General features: G+C 35.2%; 1 protein-coding gene across 5 annotated transcripts in view; it reads left to right on the top strand.

Annotated features, from left to right (window-relative positions):
* Nucleotides 1-19353, top strand: part of LOC126254922 (protein unc-13 homolog 4B) — a 273157-nt gene that overhangs the window by 230913 nt on the left and 22891 nt on the right. For all 5 annotated transcript variants that reach the window (XM_049955349.1, XM_049955352.1, XM_049955351.1 and 2 more), the window contains 9 exons: nucleotides 9791-9943; nucleotides 10077-10214; nucleotides 10663-10714; nucleotides 12764-12921; nucleotides 15089-15305; nucleotides 15604-15678; nucleotides 16080-16187; nucleotides 16310-16525; nucleotides 16730-16939. In XM_049955349.1, the coding sequence (XP_049811306.1) occupies nucleotides 9791-9943; nucleotides 10077-10214; nucleotides 10663-10714; nucleotides 12764-12921; nucleotides 15089-15305; nucleotides 15604-15678; nucleotides 16080-16187; nucleotides 16310-16525; nucleotides 16730-16939 (1327 nt within the window). The remainder of the gene's footprint in view (nucleotides 1-9790; nucleotides 9944-10076; nucleotides 10215-10662; nucleotides 10715-12763; nucleotides 12922-15088; nucleotides 15306-15603; nucleotides 15679-16079; nucleotides 16188-16309; nucleotides 16526-16729; nucleotides 16940-19353) is intronic.

Here is a 19353-nt window from a genome sequence, read left to right as displayed (position 1 = left end):
ACAGATTAAGCGTGGAATATACCAAGGAGACTCATTAAGTCCTTTCTGGTTCTGCCTTGCTCTGAACCCACTATCCAACATGCTAAATAATGCAAATTATGGATACAATATTACTGGAACATACCCACACAAAATCACACATTTGCTATACATGGATGATCTAAAACTACTGGCAGCAACAAATCAACAACTCAACCAATTACTAAAGATAACAGAAGTATTCAGCAATGATATAAGTATGGCTTTTGGAACAGACAAATGTAAGAAAAATAGCATAGTCAAGGGAAAACACACTAAACAAGAAGATTACATATTGGATAACCACAGCGACTGCATAGAAGCGATGGAAAAAACGGATGCCTATAAATATCTAGGATACAGACAAAAAATAGGAATAGATAATACAAATATTAAAGAAGAACTAAAAGAAAAATATAGACAAAGACTAACAAAAATACTGAAAACAGAATTGACAGCAAGAAACAAGACAAAAGCTATAAATACTTATGCCATACCAATATTGACCTACTCATTTGGAGTAGTGAAATGGAGTAACACAGACCTAGAAGCACTCAATACACTTACACGATCACAATGCCACAAATATAGAATACATCACATACATTCAGCAACAGAAAGATTCACATTAAGCAGAAAGGAAGGAGGAAGGGGATTTATCGATATAAAAAACCTACATTATGGACAGGTAGACAATTTAAGAAAATTCTTTATAGAACGAGCAGAAACTAGCAAAATACACAAAGCAATCACTCATATAAATACATCGGCTACACCACTACAATTTCATAACCACCTCTACAACCCTTTAGACCACATAACATCAACAGATACGAAGAAAGTAAATTGGAAAAAGAAAACACTTCATGGCAAGCACCCGTATCATCTAACACAGCCACACATCGATCAAGACGCATCCAACACATGGCTAAGAAAAGGCAATATATACAGTGAGACAGAAGGATTCATGATTGCAATACAGGATCAAACAATAAACACCAGGTATTACAGCAAGCATATTATTAAAGATCCCAATACCACAACAGATAAATGCAGACTTTGTAAACAACAAATAGAAACAGTAGATCACATCACAAGCGGATGTACAATACTAGCAAATACAGAATACCCCAGAAGACATGACAATGTCGCAAAAATAATACATCAACAGCTTGCCTTACAACATAAACTTTTAAAACAACAAGTTCCTACATACAAGTATGCACCACAAAATGTACTGGAGAATGATGAATACAAATTATACTGGAACAGAACCATTATAACAGATAAAACAACGCCACATAACAAACCTGACATCATACTCACCAATAAAAAGAAGAAATTAACACAACTAATCGAAATATCCATACCCAATACAACAAATATACAAAAGAAAACAGGAGAAAAAATTGAAAAATACATCCAACTGGCTGAGGAAGTCAAAGACATGTGGCATCAGGATAAAGTTGACATCATACCAATTATACTATCAACTACAGGAGTCATACCACACAATATCCACCAGTACATCAATGCAATACAGCTACATCCAAACACATATATACAACTATAGAAATCCGTAATTATTGATACATGTTCAATTACCCGAAAGTTCCTAAATGCAATATAACATGTACCGTACAGCAAAAAGGAAGTGACGCTTGATAAAGGTCCGCGTCACTCCATTCTTAACCAGACTTCTAAAAAGTCTGAGAAAGTAATCATAATAATAATAATAATCCCCGTGGAGGCCCGGGAAAAGAATAGGCGTCCGGTATGTTCTGCCAGTCGTAAAAGGCGACGAAAAGAACAAACCACTAATAGGGCTAACCCCCCTTTTAGTGTGATTACTTGGTTCAGGACAGAACTAAAGAAGCCTCGGACAAGCGCCGTCATGGTCGGGGACGACGCTTGAACCCTATGCCCGCCCACAATGGTAACGACACTGCTAGCCAACTGGAAAATGATTTAAATCCAAATAGAGGTGTTTTGCAGGATATGCTTCCTGCAACCACCCTAGAACGAAAACAAAGACAGAGGATGAGATGGTCAGATGAAGTTAATCGACACCTCATGTTCTGTTATTACCAAGCAACAAACCTAGGAACCAACATAACTGGATACAGATCACAAGTATACACAACATTTATTACCAGATACCCAGAATTAAAATTTTTAACAGAACAACGACTAGCTGATCAGATCCGTGTAATAATCAAAAATAACAGGATACCCCAGTCAGAATTAGAAAACATCAAACAAGAAGTACAACAAATACTGGAACAAAATAATGTGCAACCAGAAGAAGAAGAAAATACAGTAATGGACTCAAACATCCCAGAGCAAACAAACAAAGAACAACACGCACCAATTAAACAATCAGAGGAAAACGAAATCTTAAGACAGCCACCAGAACAAGCACAAATAGAACACAAACTGACACAGGTGCTAGATATAGAAGAAAAATTTCAGCTAACATATATAGAATACAAAGACACAAATACAGACATTAGACCATTCTTGCATAGACCACCAAATAACCCACAAGTCGAAACAACAATAAAAACTATCAACACAATCATACACAACAAAATAAATGAAAACACAACTATGGAAGAGTTACAACTACTGGTTTATATAGGAGCACTCACTACACTAAATATACACACTAGACAGAGATCAGAACCAACCAACACACAGAAGAAAACCACAAAACCAGCATGGCAACACAGGCTACAGATCAGAATAGAAAAACTGAGAAAAGACATCGGACAGCTAACACAATTTATAAGAAATGAAATCTCGGAAAAAAAACGAAAAAGGTTAGGTAAAATCTCACAACAAGAAGCGACAGAGCAATTAGACGAAAAGAAGCAGAAATTACAAGCATTAGCCAAACGACTCAGAAGATACAAAAAAAGTGAAAATAGAAGGAAACAAAACCAAACATTCAACACAAACCAAAAGAAATTTTACCAGACAATAGATAACACACACATTAAAATAAACAATCCACCAAACATAACAGACATGGAACACTTCTGGAGCAACATATGGTCAAACCCGATACAACATAACAGGCATGCACGGTGGATACAAGCAGAAACAGACACATACAAGATGATACCACAAATGCCTGAAGTGATAATTTTGCAACATGAAGTCACCCAAGCAATTAATTCTACTCACAATTGGAAAGCCCCTGGAAATGATAAAATAGCAAATTTCTGGTTAAAGAAGTTCACCTCTACACATTCACATCTAACTAAATTATTTAACAGTTACATTGCAGACCCATACACATTCCCTGATACACTTACACATGGAATAACTTATCTGAAACCTAAAGATCAAGCAGACACAGCGAACCCAGCTAAATATCGCCCCATAACATGCCTACCAACAATATACAAAATATTAACTTCAATCATTAAACAGAAATTAATTACACATACAACACAGAACAAAATTATAAATGAAGAGCAAAAAGGCTGTTGCAAAGGAGCACGAGGATGTAAAGAGCAACTGATAATAGATGCAGAGGTGACATATCAAGCTAAAACTAAACAAAGGTCGCTACACTACGCATACATTGATTACCAAAAAGCTTTTGATAGTGTACCCCACTCTTGGTTACTACAAATATTGGAAATATACAAAATAGATCCTAAATTGATACAGTTCCTAAACATAGTAATGAAAAATTGGAAAACCACACTTAATATCCAAACAAATTCAAATAATATCACATCACAGCCAATACAGATTAAGCGTGGAATATACCAAGGAGACTCATTAAGTCCTTTCTGGTTCTGCCTTGCTCTGAACCCACTATCCAACATGCTAAATAATACAAATTATGGATACAATATTACTGGAACATACCCACACAAAATCACACATTTGCTATACATGGATGATCTAAAACTACTGGCAGCAACAAATCAACAACTCAACCAATTACTAAAGATAACAGAAGTATTCAGCAATGATATAAGTATGGCTTTTGGAACAGACAAATGTAAGAAAAATAGCATAGTCAAGGGAAAACACACTAAACAAGAAGATTACATATTGGATAACCACAGCGACTGCATAGAAGCGATGGAAAAAACGGATGCCTATAAATATCTAGGATACAGACAAAAAATAGGAATAGATAATACAAATATTAAAGAAGAACTAAAAGAAAAATATAGACAAAGACTAACAAAAATACTGAAAACAGAATTGACAGCAAGAAACAAGACAAAAGCTATAAATACTTATGCTATACCAATATTGATCTACTCATTTGGAGTAGTGAAATGGAGTAACACAGACCCAGAAGCACTCAATACACTTACACGATCACAATGCCACAAATATAGAATACATCACATACATTCAGCAACAGAAAGATTCACATTAAGCAGAAAGGAAGGAGGAAGGGGATTTATCGATATAAAAAACCTACATTATGGACAGGTAGACAATTTAAGAAAATTCTTTATAGAACGAGCAGAAACTAGCAAAATACACAAAGCAATCACTCATATAAATACATCGGCTACACCACTACAATTTCATAACCACCTCTACAACCCTTTAGACCACATAACATCAACAGATACGAAGAAAGTAAATTGGAAAAAGAAAACACTACATGGCAAGCACCCGTATCATCTAACACAGCCACACATCGATCAAGACGCATCCAACACATGGCTAAGAAAAGGCAATATATACAGTGAGATGGAAGGATTCATGATTGCAATACAGGATCAAACAATAAACACCAGGTATTACAGCAAGCATATTATTAAAGATCCCAATACCACAACAGATAAATGCAGACTTTGTAAACAACAAATAGAAACAGTAGATCACATCACAAGCGGATGTACAATACTAGCAAATACAGAATACCCCAGAAGACATGACAATGTCGCAAAAATAATACATCAACAGCTTGCCTTACAACATAAACTTTTAAAACAACAAGTTCCTACATACAAGTATGCACCACAAAATGTACTGGAGAATGATGAATACAAATTATACTGGAACAGAACCATTATAGCAGATAAAACAACGCCACATAACAAACCTGACATCATACTCACCAATAAAAAGAAGAAATTAACACAACTAATCGAAATATCCATACCCAATACAACAAATATACAAAAGAAAACAGGAGAAAAAATTGTAAAATACATCCAACTGGCTGAGGAAGTCAAAGACATGTGGCATCAGGATAAAGTTGACATCATACCAATTATACTATCAACTACAGGAGTCATACCACAGAATATCCACCAGTACATCAATGCAATACAGCTACATCCAAACATATATATACAACTACAGAAATCCGTAATTATTGATACATGTTCAATTACCCGAAAGTTCCTAAATGCAATATAACACATACCGTACAGTTAATAGGAAGTGACGCTTGATCAAGGTCCGGGTCACTTTCCATTCTCAACCAGACTTAACGTCTGAGAAAGTAAAGAAATAATAATAATAATAATATGAAATTGGAGACAGAAACTTTTTCATGAAACAAAAAAAATGAAATGATCATATGGCATTCATTGGCTGGGATATGCCCTTGGGGGTTCGGCCGCCCTAATACAAGTCTTTTTAGTTGATGCCTCTTAGGTGACTTGCGTGACAATGATGATGAAAATTATGATGGAGACACAACACCCAGTCCCATGCTGGGAATTGAACCCGGATCCCCTTGTGTGGTAGACGGTAACGCTACTGCTGCGCTACAGAGGTGGACCATGAAACAATTATAAATAAGTATTATTCCTGATGCTGAAAGTTATTGAGTGTTCATATCACATCATTCTTGCCGGGATCTCCTGATGCAGTGTTTCAGCTTTCTTGAGGGAACTGGCTGCAATGCTGAAACAATGGGTAGGAAGATTGTGGCAAGAATGGCATTATACCAATACCCAAACCCTTTCAACATCAGTGAGAAAGCTTGCATAAGCCAATGGTCTTTGCTCTTACACAAGTTTTTCTGTAACTATCGATGGTGTGATAACCTACATACATTCCCTCAAGATTTTAGCTAACAACACTTTACACAGTTATTTATATTTACTACAAATATTAATTCATACAATTTGTATTTACTCTTCCATTTTCACTTTTTGTGGAATATAACCTCATTTAAGGGTAGTTTATTTCATTGAAACAACTTCTTTACTGAGAAGCCTTACGCTATTAAAATATATCTGGACACTGATTAATGGATTAATATGGGGTGTGTGCACTCTTCACCTTTATGATCACTTGAACTCTGCTGTGGTCACTTTGTTAAGTGTCTGAATGTCTGTAGAGGAATGACAGCCCATTCTCCATTAAGAGCCAAAACCAGAGACTCCGGGCAGGCTAGTACATTTCAAGAATGCTATTGTCCACAAGCCCTTGCCCACAGGTACTGCTTCAACAGGGTGCAATGCCATGCTGATAAAAACAGTTATTATCTCTGTTACTCTATTGTACAATTCAATTCAATTCAATTCAATTTATTAGCGTCCTTGTAGTACATCATCGAAATGATATAGGACTTGTCAATAAACATTACAATTTAAAATACATATACATGAAAATTTTTAATTGAATTTACTTGTCACTTAGACATTACAATTTTAATAGAACTTTTAGAACATTAACATAAAAATATACAAGTAGGATAACAACGTACAAAAAAAAAAAAAGGGGGGGTTAGTGATTCTCACATCAAAGATTATTTACATTCTTACATTAACAGTTTCATACTTTCATAGAACTGCACTTTTATTGTCAACGATTCACAAACTCTTCAATACTGTAAAAACTATTGCTCAATAACATGTTTTTTAATTCTCTTTTAAATATGTACAGTTTTGGTATTATTTTTAGTTCTTTGGGGAGAGCACTGTAGAGGATTTTGGTTTGGTATAGTACACTTTTGTGATACATAGCTGTTTTATGAATTTCTCTGTGGAAATCATTCCTATTCCTTGTTTCGTAGTTGTGAAATTCTCTGTTTAATGTAGAAAATTCCTAGTGTTCTTTTAAGAAACATATGCTTTCATATATGTATAAAGATGGTAGTGTCATGATTTTTAATTCTTTGAAAGCTTGCCTACAAGAGTCTCTATATCCTATACCTTTTATTATTCTGACTGCCTTCTTTTGTAGTCTAAATGAGTGTTTTGTTAGACTGATGTTCCCCCAAAACTGTACGCCGTATCTTAATAAACTGTGCATGAATGAGAAATAAACACATAACACTACACTCTGAAATATGTTTATATCTTTTGGTGTAACATTCTCTTAAGAACTGTAAGGGCACCACACTTCAGCCACAATAAACATGACCTCTTCTGTATTTTGCTATTGGCGCTACATATGACAGCAGGTAATGTTCTCCAGACGTCTGCCACACTAAAACGCTTCCATTTGACTGTGACAGGGTATAGCAGTATTAATCACTCCAGATCACTTGTTTCCAGTCTCTACTGTCCAGCAGAGTTGCTTTTTATGTCTTGGGCATTGCTTAGCACTGGCTACAGAAATGTGTGGCCAATGAGGAACTGCTTGAGAATTGTGCTCTACTGTTTTCAACTTCCTACACACAGTCAATGTGCTACCTGGAACACTGGTAACACTTTGGAACTCATAAGTGATTCTTTCTGCTGATTTCATGTGATATTTCTTTTACAGCCACTCTCTGCAGTGCTCAGCAGGCCCTGTTCATTGTACATGAGGAGTGCGCATTCATGGTGTTGCTGTTGTCATTCCTTCACATTTCCTCTTCATACTCACTTTGCCAAGAGTTGACTTGGGCACATTTAGATGAGTTGGTTCCACTTCTTGTGTCCTCTGCTGGTCAATTCTGCATTACTTATGGGTGTCAAGATATGTATGAGCAGATCGAAGATGTAAACACATGTCCTAAATCTCCAAAGAGAAAAGAAAGGTGACAGGATACTAAACTTACTCTTGGAGCTCTTAATTAGTTTTATCTGACCAGCATTTGCTTTAAAAAAAATCACCAATCATCCTCCTTTTTGATGCAATTCTTTTACTCTCTGGCAGAACATACAGAATGCTGGATTGATCATGTGTAATTATACACATAGAGCTCTGTGCCCCTCAACTCTCTCTTCTAATGGGGCTTCGAAATCTCGGGTGAGAGTTTAGTTCATTACAGAATCACATTCAGTATATGATTTCTGAACCCTATGTCTGTCATTGTTTAAATTTCCAGCTCGGAAAATGGATTAAAAAGATGTTCACATATTAGTTTATTTATTGTTCTGATGTTGAATAATGAGCTTTCCTTAGAGATCCTGAGACACGCCCACAGTTTTTAGCTATCCAGTTCTAATTCTATGTGTGTATTAAAAACCATAAATGTGCTGAATGAATCAAATGTTTCTAGTGATTTCTGTTGATATCTTTAATTTATGGTTTCATTATTTAATCATAATATGATTTATTCACAGGGATTTAACTTCACAATAAATTTGGTTTCATTTATTGGACATCAACAAGTTTTGTAACATCAAACTCACATTTCTTCCCCAGTAATGGAGCATTTTAGAACAAAATCAGCAGATATTCATATCCCATTATGCAAATTTCTGATGATATATTCAACAAGACTTTACTGCATGATATCTCCTCCACAGCTTACAGCTAGCAGTTCCTTGATGTTCAACTGGCTGCCCTACTTCCACAATATTAACACTTGATCAACATTGTGCTGTAAGAAAACGAATGGAATGTAGAACCCACAGAAACTGTTTCTCTGTAAGCATGGAATGTTAGGATCATATATCTGTACTGGGGAACATGTATCATATCTTCTATAAAACGTAGAAAGCATGTCTCAGAATTTAATAAAACATTTGTCAAAGAACCCTGACAGTGTAATACAAGCCCTGGAAGAGTTTTAATCAAATATACTGCATTATCTTGTCACAGTCCGTAAACAATCAATACAAAAGTAGTAGTAAAGCAGTCAGTCAGTCAAAAGTAATATTACATGTTTGCTGTACACATATGTGGTAAGAGTGCCTTATGTGTTACAGCAAGATATCAGTATTTACTTTTGGTTACAGCACTGATGATGCTGTAGCTACATCTGATTCTTGATTGGGTTAATGCTGTCAGTTGTGTAGTGCCATAGAATTAAGGTAGAAACTATTGATTTTCATGAGAATAGTGGGGTTGAAGCAGTGTGTTGCCTTTGAGGCCTTATCCACTGGTTCAGTTCTCCATTTTGACACAGAATTTTAACTTGTCACATATAAATCAGTTATTATTATTATTATTTTATATTTTTTAGCTATTTCTAGTTTTGTCCTTCCCATTCAAAGTGGAAATCTTGTACTTTGATGCACAAGCTCCATGAATCACATTCTAAAAAACCAAAGATGTTTCATCACTGTTGCATAACCTCATCCCTGGTTTATATTTATGGTATTAGTTTTTCAGCATGAGGTGCTGCTTCACTTAAACTAATCTATAGTATTTTTCTGTGCTATTTACCTCAGCTTTCACTAGTAGTATTCATCTTTACTAAGAAGATTATAATTTTTTTCCAGACAATATTGTTTGGTTATAAACATTGATTCTAGATAATAAAAATGTAGCACAAAACTTTTTTATACTGCAAAGGTGTTCATAATTCTCTTTATCCATGAAAAAAATTTTGCTTTATTGTTACTACTATTCAGTTTAATTATTGAGCTTACAGTTACTGTCTACTTTTCAGCATTCTCTCATTGTTAAAGGAATTACAACCTCCTGAGGGTTTTGAACTTTTTCCTCAGTCTGTTTATGGTTGGCTGAACTATGATGGTGATGAGCCAAATTGTGATATACAAGAGACATTGAGACAAGCTGTTACACAGGGAGCTACTGACTGGTAAGCTCTCACAAGTAGGACATTACCCACAGACTAAAGGAAACAGACAGAATGAAGAAAGTTTATAAAAATAGCATAGTGATAGTTCTCTGTATTATAAGCACAAGACTTCATAACTTGAATATTTTTGCAGGTATAATCATATAATGGACAATAACAAGGTAAATGATTCTGAAGAAGAAGCTCAACTGAACCATGTAATTAAAATTGTACAGCTTGTAAGGACAGATCTTCAGAGAGCAATTGAATACCATGATAAAATTTTCCAACAGTAAGTACAGTAAGAATCATTTCTATTTTGGTTGTAGATAATATACAATCTTCTCATTGCAGTGTACTTGTATGCATGTTGGCATTAAAAAAAATGGCTAGGTACAAATACTGAATATTAATAATGAATTTACACAGGGAACAACATTGTCCCCATTTTTTTAAATAGTGGACATTTTAACAATTTAAATAAATGTTTCTGAAATATTTGGACATACAAATGTCATAATACTGTTAACAAACCTGGGTTAGGTTTAAAAGTTTCCATGTACAGATAATGCTATGACATTAATGGATAGTTATTAATAATTCAGACATTATTCAGAGTCATTTTGGATATCTCGTTTTTGAAAAGCTGAGAATTTAATGTGAGAATTGAGTATATATACTTTAAATAGTTACTCAGTCTATGTTTAATCTCTCTTATCTTCGCTTCTGTTTATTTCCAGGACAATCCACTTACCATATGCAAAGACACTGTACAAATTGTATGAATCGAAAGTAAGTACTAAACATTGCAACTCAGTAAAGCTTTTAGCATGTAATTCTAATTAACAAACATTGTACAATGATTTGATAATATTATGAAAGGGACAGATTGCTACTCCCATGACCACAGGCTCTGGTTGCCGAAGATTTAATGTACTCAATAAAGATATAGTAGACTGGTTGCTGGATGCGTATGCACTCTGCTAAATTCCTTATGAATTTTCCACTGTTCTACAGTGGTTGAGACCCACACAGCAGATAGAAAATAATGTTAGGCTTGTTTTAAGCGACAGGCAAATAAAAACAAGACAAATTGGGAAAAGTAAGTAAACTGTTTATTGTTACAAAAGTAATTCCCATAACTGTTACATTTATCCACTGTGAGACAAAACGGTTGATACCTTCACGGAAAAATATTTGTGGTTGCCTATGACTACACCCAGGCATACACCTCTTCAACAAAAGCAAGTTTCCAGCCAAAATGTCTGCAGTTGTCTGCAGAATCACGATTGTACCCAAGCCACAGTGGCCACAAATGGCTTTCTTCAGGGCTCCAAATTATGGAAATCGCATGTGGAGAGATTGGGACTGTATGGAGGATGTTTGAGGGCTTAACAGCAAAATTTCTGCAGTGTAGTTGAAACAACAGGTATGCCAGCTCCTGGAAATTCATGATGAGCTTTTTCTTTGACAGCAAGCACCCACTGCTCATGAGCTTTCTGTGACATGCATAGCATATGCGGATGCTGCAAAAATTGAAGCACCCAATCAGTCTTAAACATTATGGAATTTTGATGCTGATGTCATTCTGTTGCTGGAAAATTACTCCCCAGATGTAGCCCACGTGGCTTAGACTACACTGCATACATCTTGCTGGGAAGCTCTTACACATCTTGCATTCAGCCTCAACCCCTCCCCATGCAATTTCCATATTTTTGGAGCACTGAAGAAATACATTTGTTGCCACTGTGGCTTGGGTAAAATCATGATTCTGCAGACAACTGCAAACATTTTTCCATTAAGACATTGGCCATCTTACTGCATAGTGACATAAATGTATTAACAGTTATGGCAACCAATTTTGAAATAATAAAGAGTTTACTTACTTTTTTCCATCTGTCTGTCTTCATTTGACTGCCCCTTATATTTTCTGCAGTAATGAATTTCCTCATATCACCATAATGGGGAAAAGGTATAATGAGATGTCAAGAATAATGTAAGTCCACCTTTTAAATGTCTCTCTTAAATCAGTGAAAAAGGTAAAATATTTATTACATAACATATCAGGGCCACAAAGTGAAGGTCACAATATCAAAAGGTATGTGCAAAGATGTAAATTACTTGTGATAATAAATTACTTGAGATAATAAAAGCACGTAAATAAAACACCAGCCACCATTTGCCAAATGGGAATAAGTGCTGAATGGATGTGGTTGTAAATGTGACAGTTCCTGTCAAGTTATTTGAATTAGCTAATAATTGCCATTTGCCTCCATTAACTGAGGATTTGTGATAAATGAACTGATAACTTCAGGTATTAACTTACCATTAATTTGAGACTTTTTAAGTGTTGTTAATTAACAGTTTTACTCTTGTCCCACTGAGTCACTCTTCATCTGGATTCATATATTGTATTTCCAGTTAATCTTTTTGGCACTGTTCATTTGAGTCTTCCAAAAAGGAAGATCTGCCTTTATTAATGCCTACCTTCTACTACCATGTAAGCTGAAGTTTTATGTATTGTTTGTAAGGGTTAGTAAGAGGCCTTTTCCATACATTCTTTTGACTTGATTTTGAAACTGGTAATGTTCTCTTACTTCAAGAGAAAGTTCACTATAATATCATGACCGAAAGAAAAGGGACTAAACTGTAGTAATATTACATGTAGAAGTTGTTATGAGCCAACCGAATATATTTTTCAACAAACATAAGTAACATTATATTTAATGTGCATGATTGTTTTCAAATGGGAACATTTATTTGTGCAGTTGTTTTTCCCTTTAGAGAACTTTACAGAGAATCTGCTGTTTTACGAAGTGCACATTTTTATTTTATTTACAGGTTTCAGAACTAGTTGGACCAGTTATCAAAAATGCGTGCATGTGTTTGAAACCACTGAAATTTGGCGATAACATGGAAGTTGTTGAAGGTGATACTGATCCCCTGAGTATGGGCACCAAATTGTTTGAGCTCTACTTGATTCTCCAAAGGTTCTGTGTGTAAGTATTTGTTTCAGAAGTTCTGTAATAAATGATTTCAAGGGAAATTTCAGTGTGAAACAAAATCAGAAAAAAGAATTTCATCTTTAATTAGAATCACCTAAAAGGAAATATAAAAGAGATTATGCTAATATTTATTTCTTTAGATGTTAATCTGTTGCAAGCATTGTTACACAGTAGATTCATACGATTGAATATACACGCATTCCATCCTGGATTTTCCATTGTTCGAATACACATGCTCCTTTATATAAGGACCTGAGGTGCTATGTTTTCCACACGTGGGAACCGGTCACTTCGCGAGAAGTGATAGTCAGTATTACTTTTTGTGGATGAATGGTTTGTAAGCTATTTGTTGCATTGTATAGATCCACAACCACCATATACAGGGCGATTATAATTAAAGTTAAACTTTCAAACCACTGTAGAAATAATACCACTGGTCAGAATGATGTAAAATTGCAATGGAACATTATTGGATAAGGGGGAAAACATATGGCAGAATAAAAATAAATAGTTTCAAAATGTAGCAATAGATGGTGCTGTAAGCATCATAATTTAATAGTGGTTGACTACAAATGACAAATCAGTCACACAACAATGCCTAAGGTGTACGTCCAATGTTAAGCAAACTATACTGCTCAGTGTGCATGGGTGTACAGGTGTGATACTGTTAGTTACTTAAGCCCATCCACCAAAGCAAGTTCATATCACATCGGTTGGGAAAAAGCGGTTTATAATTGTCCTGAGGACAAAAATTGCATAAAAGGCATCAGTTACATCAGTTTTTAATTATCCAGAGATAAAAAACCACATAAGAAGCATAGAAGCATCAATCACTTCGGGTTTTAATTGTCCTGAGGCTAAAAACTGAATAAAAAGCATCAGTCAGAATCAAACTGGATTATCAGTTTCCTTGTGACAGGTGCAAAACATGTTCGATATGCTGTCCACTATTTTCTGCAACAAGTTGAAATTGAGAAACAGCTTGTTTCACAACTGACTGAAGTGCTTCCAGAGTCACATTCAGAATGTGTTGCACAATGCATGCCTTCAATGCAGCTAAGTTTGTAATTGGAACACTGAACACATCTTCTAGATAGCCCCACAGCCAGAAGTCACACGAATTAAGTTCAGCTGATTGGGACAGCAAGACTGTAGGGAAATGGCGGCTGATAATTCTAGCATTTCCGAAATGGTGCTTCAGCAGCTGCTTAACTGGTTTTGCAATGTGCTGAGGTGCTACATCTTGGATAAAAATGGTCCCATCCACACTGTTGGAGAGCTGGAATGACTTGGTTGCCCAAAAGGCCCTTATAGTGCTAGCTAGTGACGGTACAGGTAACAGGACTGGGAACACCTGTCTCTTCGAAAAAATATGGCCCTATGATAAATGATGGCTTAAACCCACACCACACCATGACTTTTTCAGGATGATGTGGTACTGGTTGATTTGTGTGTGGATTTTCCATTGCCCATATTCTACAATTCTGTGTGTTGACATGCATATTGGAAGCTCTTTCAGAAGTAATTACCTGAGAACTTCCACTTGTTCTGCTTGTAATGTGAATGGATGATTTTTCTGTTCACCTGCAACAGTGCCTGGAAATGAATGGCTGCCATTTGGATGGTGTCAGTTTTTGCACAGGAACTGCAATGCATTCTTGTTTGTGCTTTATGTTTATTAAATAATATATTTGTAATCTGTGAGAAATATAAAAATTTAAATTTATAAAAAATAAATTTGTTAGAATGATCTAAAAAGTGTAACAGATCCCTACCAGATGTGGAATATGCCATAAATATGTAAAATGATTGCTTGCATGCTATTATGGAGGCAGAAGTGTTCATTGGCATTTCGTAAATGATCATAATTCTTAGTTCCATATTGATTTGCACCTTACATTTCAATCAGCCAAATGTTCTGCGTGATTAATCTACAATTGAGCCACAGCTTTTGCTCATGTGTGTTCATTGTTTACGTACTAACATATTGAAGTATCAGTGAATTCTTTTAATAATTACCATTGGTGGTAATTAAGATTAGTGGTGTAGTGGCTTAGCAAGAAAGTTACGATAAAAAAAATGATAGTGTGTGCATTTTATTCATATTATTGAACAGTAAAAACCTGTTTTATGTAATCTACTAATAATTATATTATTGCAGGATGGGCATAGGATTATGTCCTGCAGATGCTGATGATTTTGAAATAAAAAACTTTCATCTGTGGTTCCATCGAGGTGTTGCTCAGTGGCTTGATATAGCTTTATACAAGGCGTTACAGAGGATAAACAAGGCAGTGGAACTAGATAAGTTGGAACCTGTTGATAGCACTGTTAAATACAGCTCATCTGCTGTAGATACTCTGGCAATTTTTTATCAGGTAAAAACTGAGACACCTAATCCCTTTATTTGCCTTATATTGCTGGTTTTTTCTTTTAAACATAAAATGAAATTATTTGATTTGATTTGATTTGATTTTTTATTGGTCCAGTTTTATCATATAGCACAAATTGTACAATTGATATTGGACAGGTCAAAGATAAATTACAATAATACATAGTATTAGCAATTAAAATTAGGTACCAACTACAATTAATTTTGTTACTTATTCAGAAATTCTCTGACAGAATAGAAACAGTGTTTTATTAGAAATGCCTTTAGTTTTCTCTTGATTGCAGATAAAAATATTCTGGAAGCAGCTAAACTGGCCAGATGTAGAAGGTTCTTACACTTTTGTTGCAAAAATAATTGATGTAAGTACCCAAAATATGAATTCATGGAAGGAGGGGCCCTAAGTTATTCGGTTCTTCTGTTTAGAGAATGTTTTTGTAAAGTGAATTATTTTAGAATAAAGAAAACTTTTGACCTATTTGTCTTTTATATTTCTTTAATTCTCTTTGATAATATAAGGAAAATGACAGATTGCTACTCTTCATAAATATGACACGTTGAGTTTTAGACAGGCACAGCAAGAAGACTAAAAAACACCCAATGAGTTTTCCTTATATTGTTTAATTCTCTTTGTATTTATTTCCTTGCTCTCTATTTTTAATTGCATGGACAAAATTTTAATTTCACTTTGAAACTTAGAACATCTCGATAGATTTATTACAACTGCTGGTACAAAATTAATATTTATTATCCTTCCTTATAGGATATTTGTAAGTGCTCAGTCTATTATGCAGACAAAATGGGCAAGAAAGTTGAAGGTCTTGGCGAAATTCGGAATGTGTATGAAACAAAATTTGAAGTCACAAATGAGGTGAGTTTTCCGTGTAACATAGGTTTTAAATTCTTTCCATTCTCTGGGATTAATTGTGTTACAATGAAATATTTCTCTCTTTTTATAATTAATTAACCCTAAAAAAATTTTTTTTTCTCCAGTGGTGTCTGGCAATCAATAACATTGACTATGTTAGACAGTCGATAGTTCCTTTTGTGTCAGAACTGGGTATGGAGGAAATAATCACATCCCTTGCAAACTTCAGAAGTCAAACAGAAGCTGAACACTGCAGAGAAACATTACAGTTAGTGATTGACAATGATGTTGAAACAGTAAGAAATAAAATTCTGGAGTTACTGGAAACAGTTGCTGAAAAGGTACACAATTTATAAGTAGTTTTGGATTACACTAAAAATAATAAAAACATAATACCTCTGATAACAAGCCAGATGGTGTGTAAGCCTGAAAGGTGGAGTGAAGGGATATAAAACTTAGTAACTTGTTATTTATTAATGCTTAGTCTGATTTGTTCATTGTGATTGGAATAATTTTGAACTTACAGTGACTTAACATTTTTCCAGATGACACCATCAATACATAGATTTTTACTTGAAGGTGCAGAACTTTTACATCAAGACAGCAATACTTTGGACAGGTTAATGAAATACCTAGATGATAACCTAATTACACTTCATTCGCAATTAAATGAAGATAATTTTGATAGAATCCTTGCAATTATGTGGGAGAATGTGTCTCACATTATGCTTGATATTGTGGAGAATAATCTAGAGGTAAGAAATATGTATTAGAAAATATTCTTACTACCATTCTCACAAAAGATTGTTTGTTGAAGACACCGACAATTCTTGCTCCTGCTTGTGAGAGCCTTATATAAGTAATTTTTTTTCATTGTCTTTAATCAGCTGACACAATTTCCTTTAGCTTATTGTGGTCTGAATATTACAGACTTCAAATGTGTTTTAATACAGTGAGAGCTCACTTACCTTGACAAGCGAGATAAATGTAACAGTACAGATGAAAGAAACTGAGTGACAGATCTTGGGAGAAGAGAGTAAAACAATAGAGAAACATGGGCAGAACAGTTTACATCTACATACATACACTGCAAGCCACTGCATGGTGCATAGTGGAGAGTACCCTGTACCACTACTATTCATTTCTTTTCCCATCCCACTCACAAATAGCATGTGGGGAAAAATGACTGTCTGTACACTTCCATATGTGCACTGATTTCTCAAATCTTACCTTTGTGGTCATCATTGAAAATGTATGTTCGTGGCACTAGAATCATGCTGCAGTCACCTTCAGATGCTGGTTCTCTAAATTTTCATAGTAGTGTTCCTCAAAAAGAATGTTGCCTTCCCTGCAGAAATTCCCATTTGAGTTCATGAAGCATCTTCATTATACTTGCGTGTTGTTAAAACCTGATGGTAAAGAATTTAGCAGCCTACCCCCGGAATTGCTTTGATGCCTTCCTTCAGTCCAACCTGGTATGGATACCAAACACTTCAGCAGTATTCAAGAATAGGTTGCACCAGCATCCTACATGCACTCTTCCTTACAGATGAACCACGCTTTCGTAAAATTCTCCCAATAAACCGGAGTTGACCATTCATCTTCCATACCTCAATCATGTTCAATCCATTTCATATCATTTTCAGAGCTACACCAAAATATTTAAACAATGTGACTGTGTCAAGCAGGACACTAATAATATTTTGTTCAAACAATCAGGTTTGTTTTTCTTACTCATCTGCATTAACTTATATTTTTCTACATTTAGAACTAGTTAGCTGCCATTCAACACACTAACTAGAAATTTTGTCTAAGTCATTTTGTATACTCCTACAGTCACTGAAGTTTGACACCTTCCCACACACAACAGCATCATCAGCAAACAGCCAGACTACTGCCCACCCTATCTGCCATATCATTTGTGTATATGGAAAATAATAGTGGTCTTACCACTCTTCCCTGGGGCACTCCTGATGATCTCCTTTTCTCTGATGAACACTACTCATACTTTGCACGTAGATCTTTTCACAGATGTATAAATATCTACTAACCCCTGGCCTTCATCATTTGCATGTTATTGTTTGAACTAAAAGTGCAACAGCTTTCACTTTCTAAGCATTTTCCGAATTTTATTGTTAAATCACGTGTGTCTTTTCCATCCTTAATCCACTTACTAGGGTCATACTTGCCCAGAAAATGATTTACAATCTTTTTAAACTTTGCCCATAATTCCTTTGTGTCCATCATAATGGAACTAAATGATGTCAGTTCATTGTCTAAGTGAGATGCTAACAACTGCACGTCTGCTCTTTCTAGCAAAAACATTCTCCTGGCCATTTTGACTTATTTATTAACATTTTAACAATAGTAACTATGATATCATGATCACTGATCACCATCTATACTAATGTCATTGATAAACTCTGGCCTGTTTGTGGCTACATGGTCTATAATATTTCCATTGCACGTGTGCTGCCAAACTAGCTGCTCAACACAGTTTTTGGAAAACCGTTCCAAAATACTTCACATGACTGTCTGCCTGTACCCCCTTCAATGAATCCATAGAAGTGCCAGTCTACACTTGGTAGGTTAAAGTCACTTTCAACTAGAATTGCAAGGTCTGGGTATTTATGTGATACTGTCCATATACTTCCTTTGAATGACTCTGGAACTGTCACAGCAGAATTGGGTGGCCAGTAAATACATCAAACAATAAACTTGCTTTCACCTACAACTGTCATACGTGACCAGATAACTTGAATCACACTCAGTTTCGACCTCACTAGAGACAATATTTTTGCCAACTGCAATGAAAAATCCCCGCCCCCCTCTAGCCCTGTGGTCACTAATATGTCTTTTTGATATACATTCCATGACTCATTAAATATCTCAGAAGTTTTTACTTTGGTTTTCACCCACCTTTTGGCCACAAGACTAATTTGAAAGTGAGAACTTTCCTGGAGGGCACCAAATTTGGAACTTTATTACAAATACTTCAACAATTTACTGGCAAAATTTTAACGGTCATAGTGTCTTTACCTTGAATGTTGGTTGATTTTGCTATCTGCATATAAACTGGTGATTGTTGAATAGAATACCTCAAACTACTGCCTAGCCTTAAAAAAAGCCATGTGCATTATACAAGTTCTCTGCTACCCCAGTAGCTGCT

This window comes from Schistocerca nitens, chromosome 1 (genome assembly GCF_023898315.1).
Source record: "Schistocerca nitens isolate TAMUIC-IGC-003100 chromosome 1, iqSchNite1.1, whole genome shotgun sequence".
Lineage (NCBI taxonomy): Eukaryota > Metazoa > Arthropoda > Insecta > Orthoptera > Acrididae > Schistocerca > Schistocerca nitens.
The sequence above is the reverse complement of the archived record's forward strand: the minus strand, read 5'-3'. Positions and strand labels throughout refer to the sequence as shown.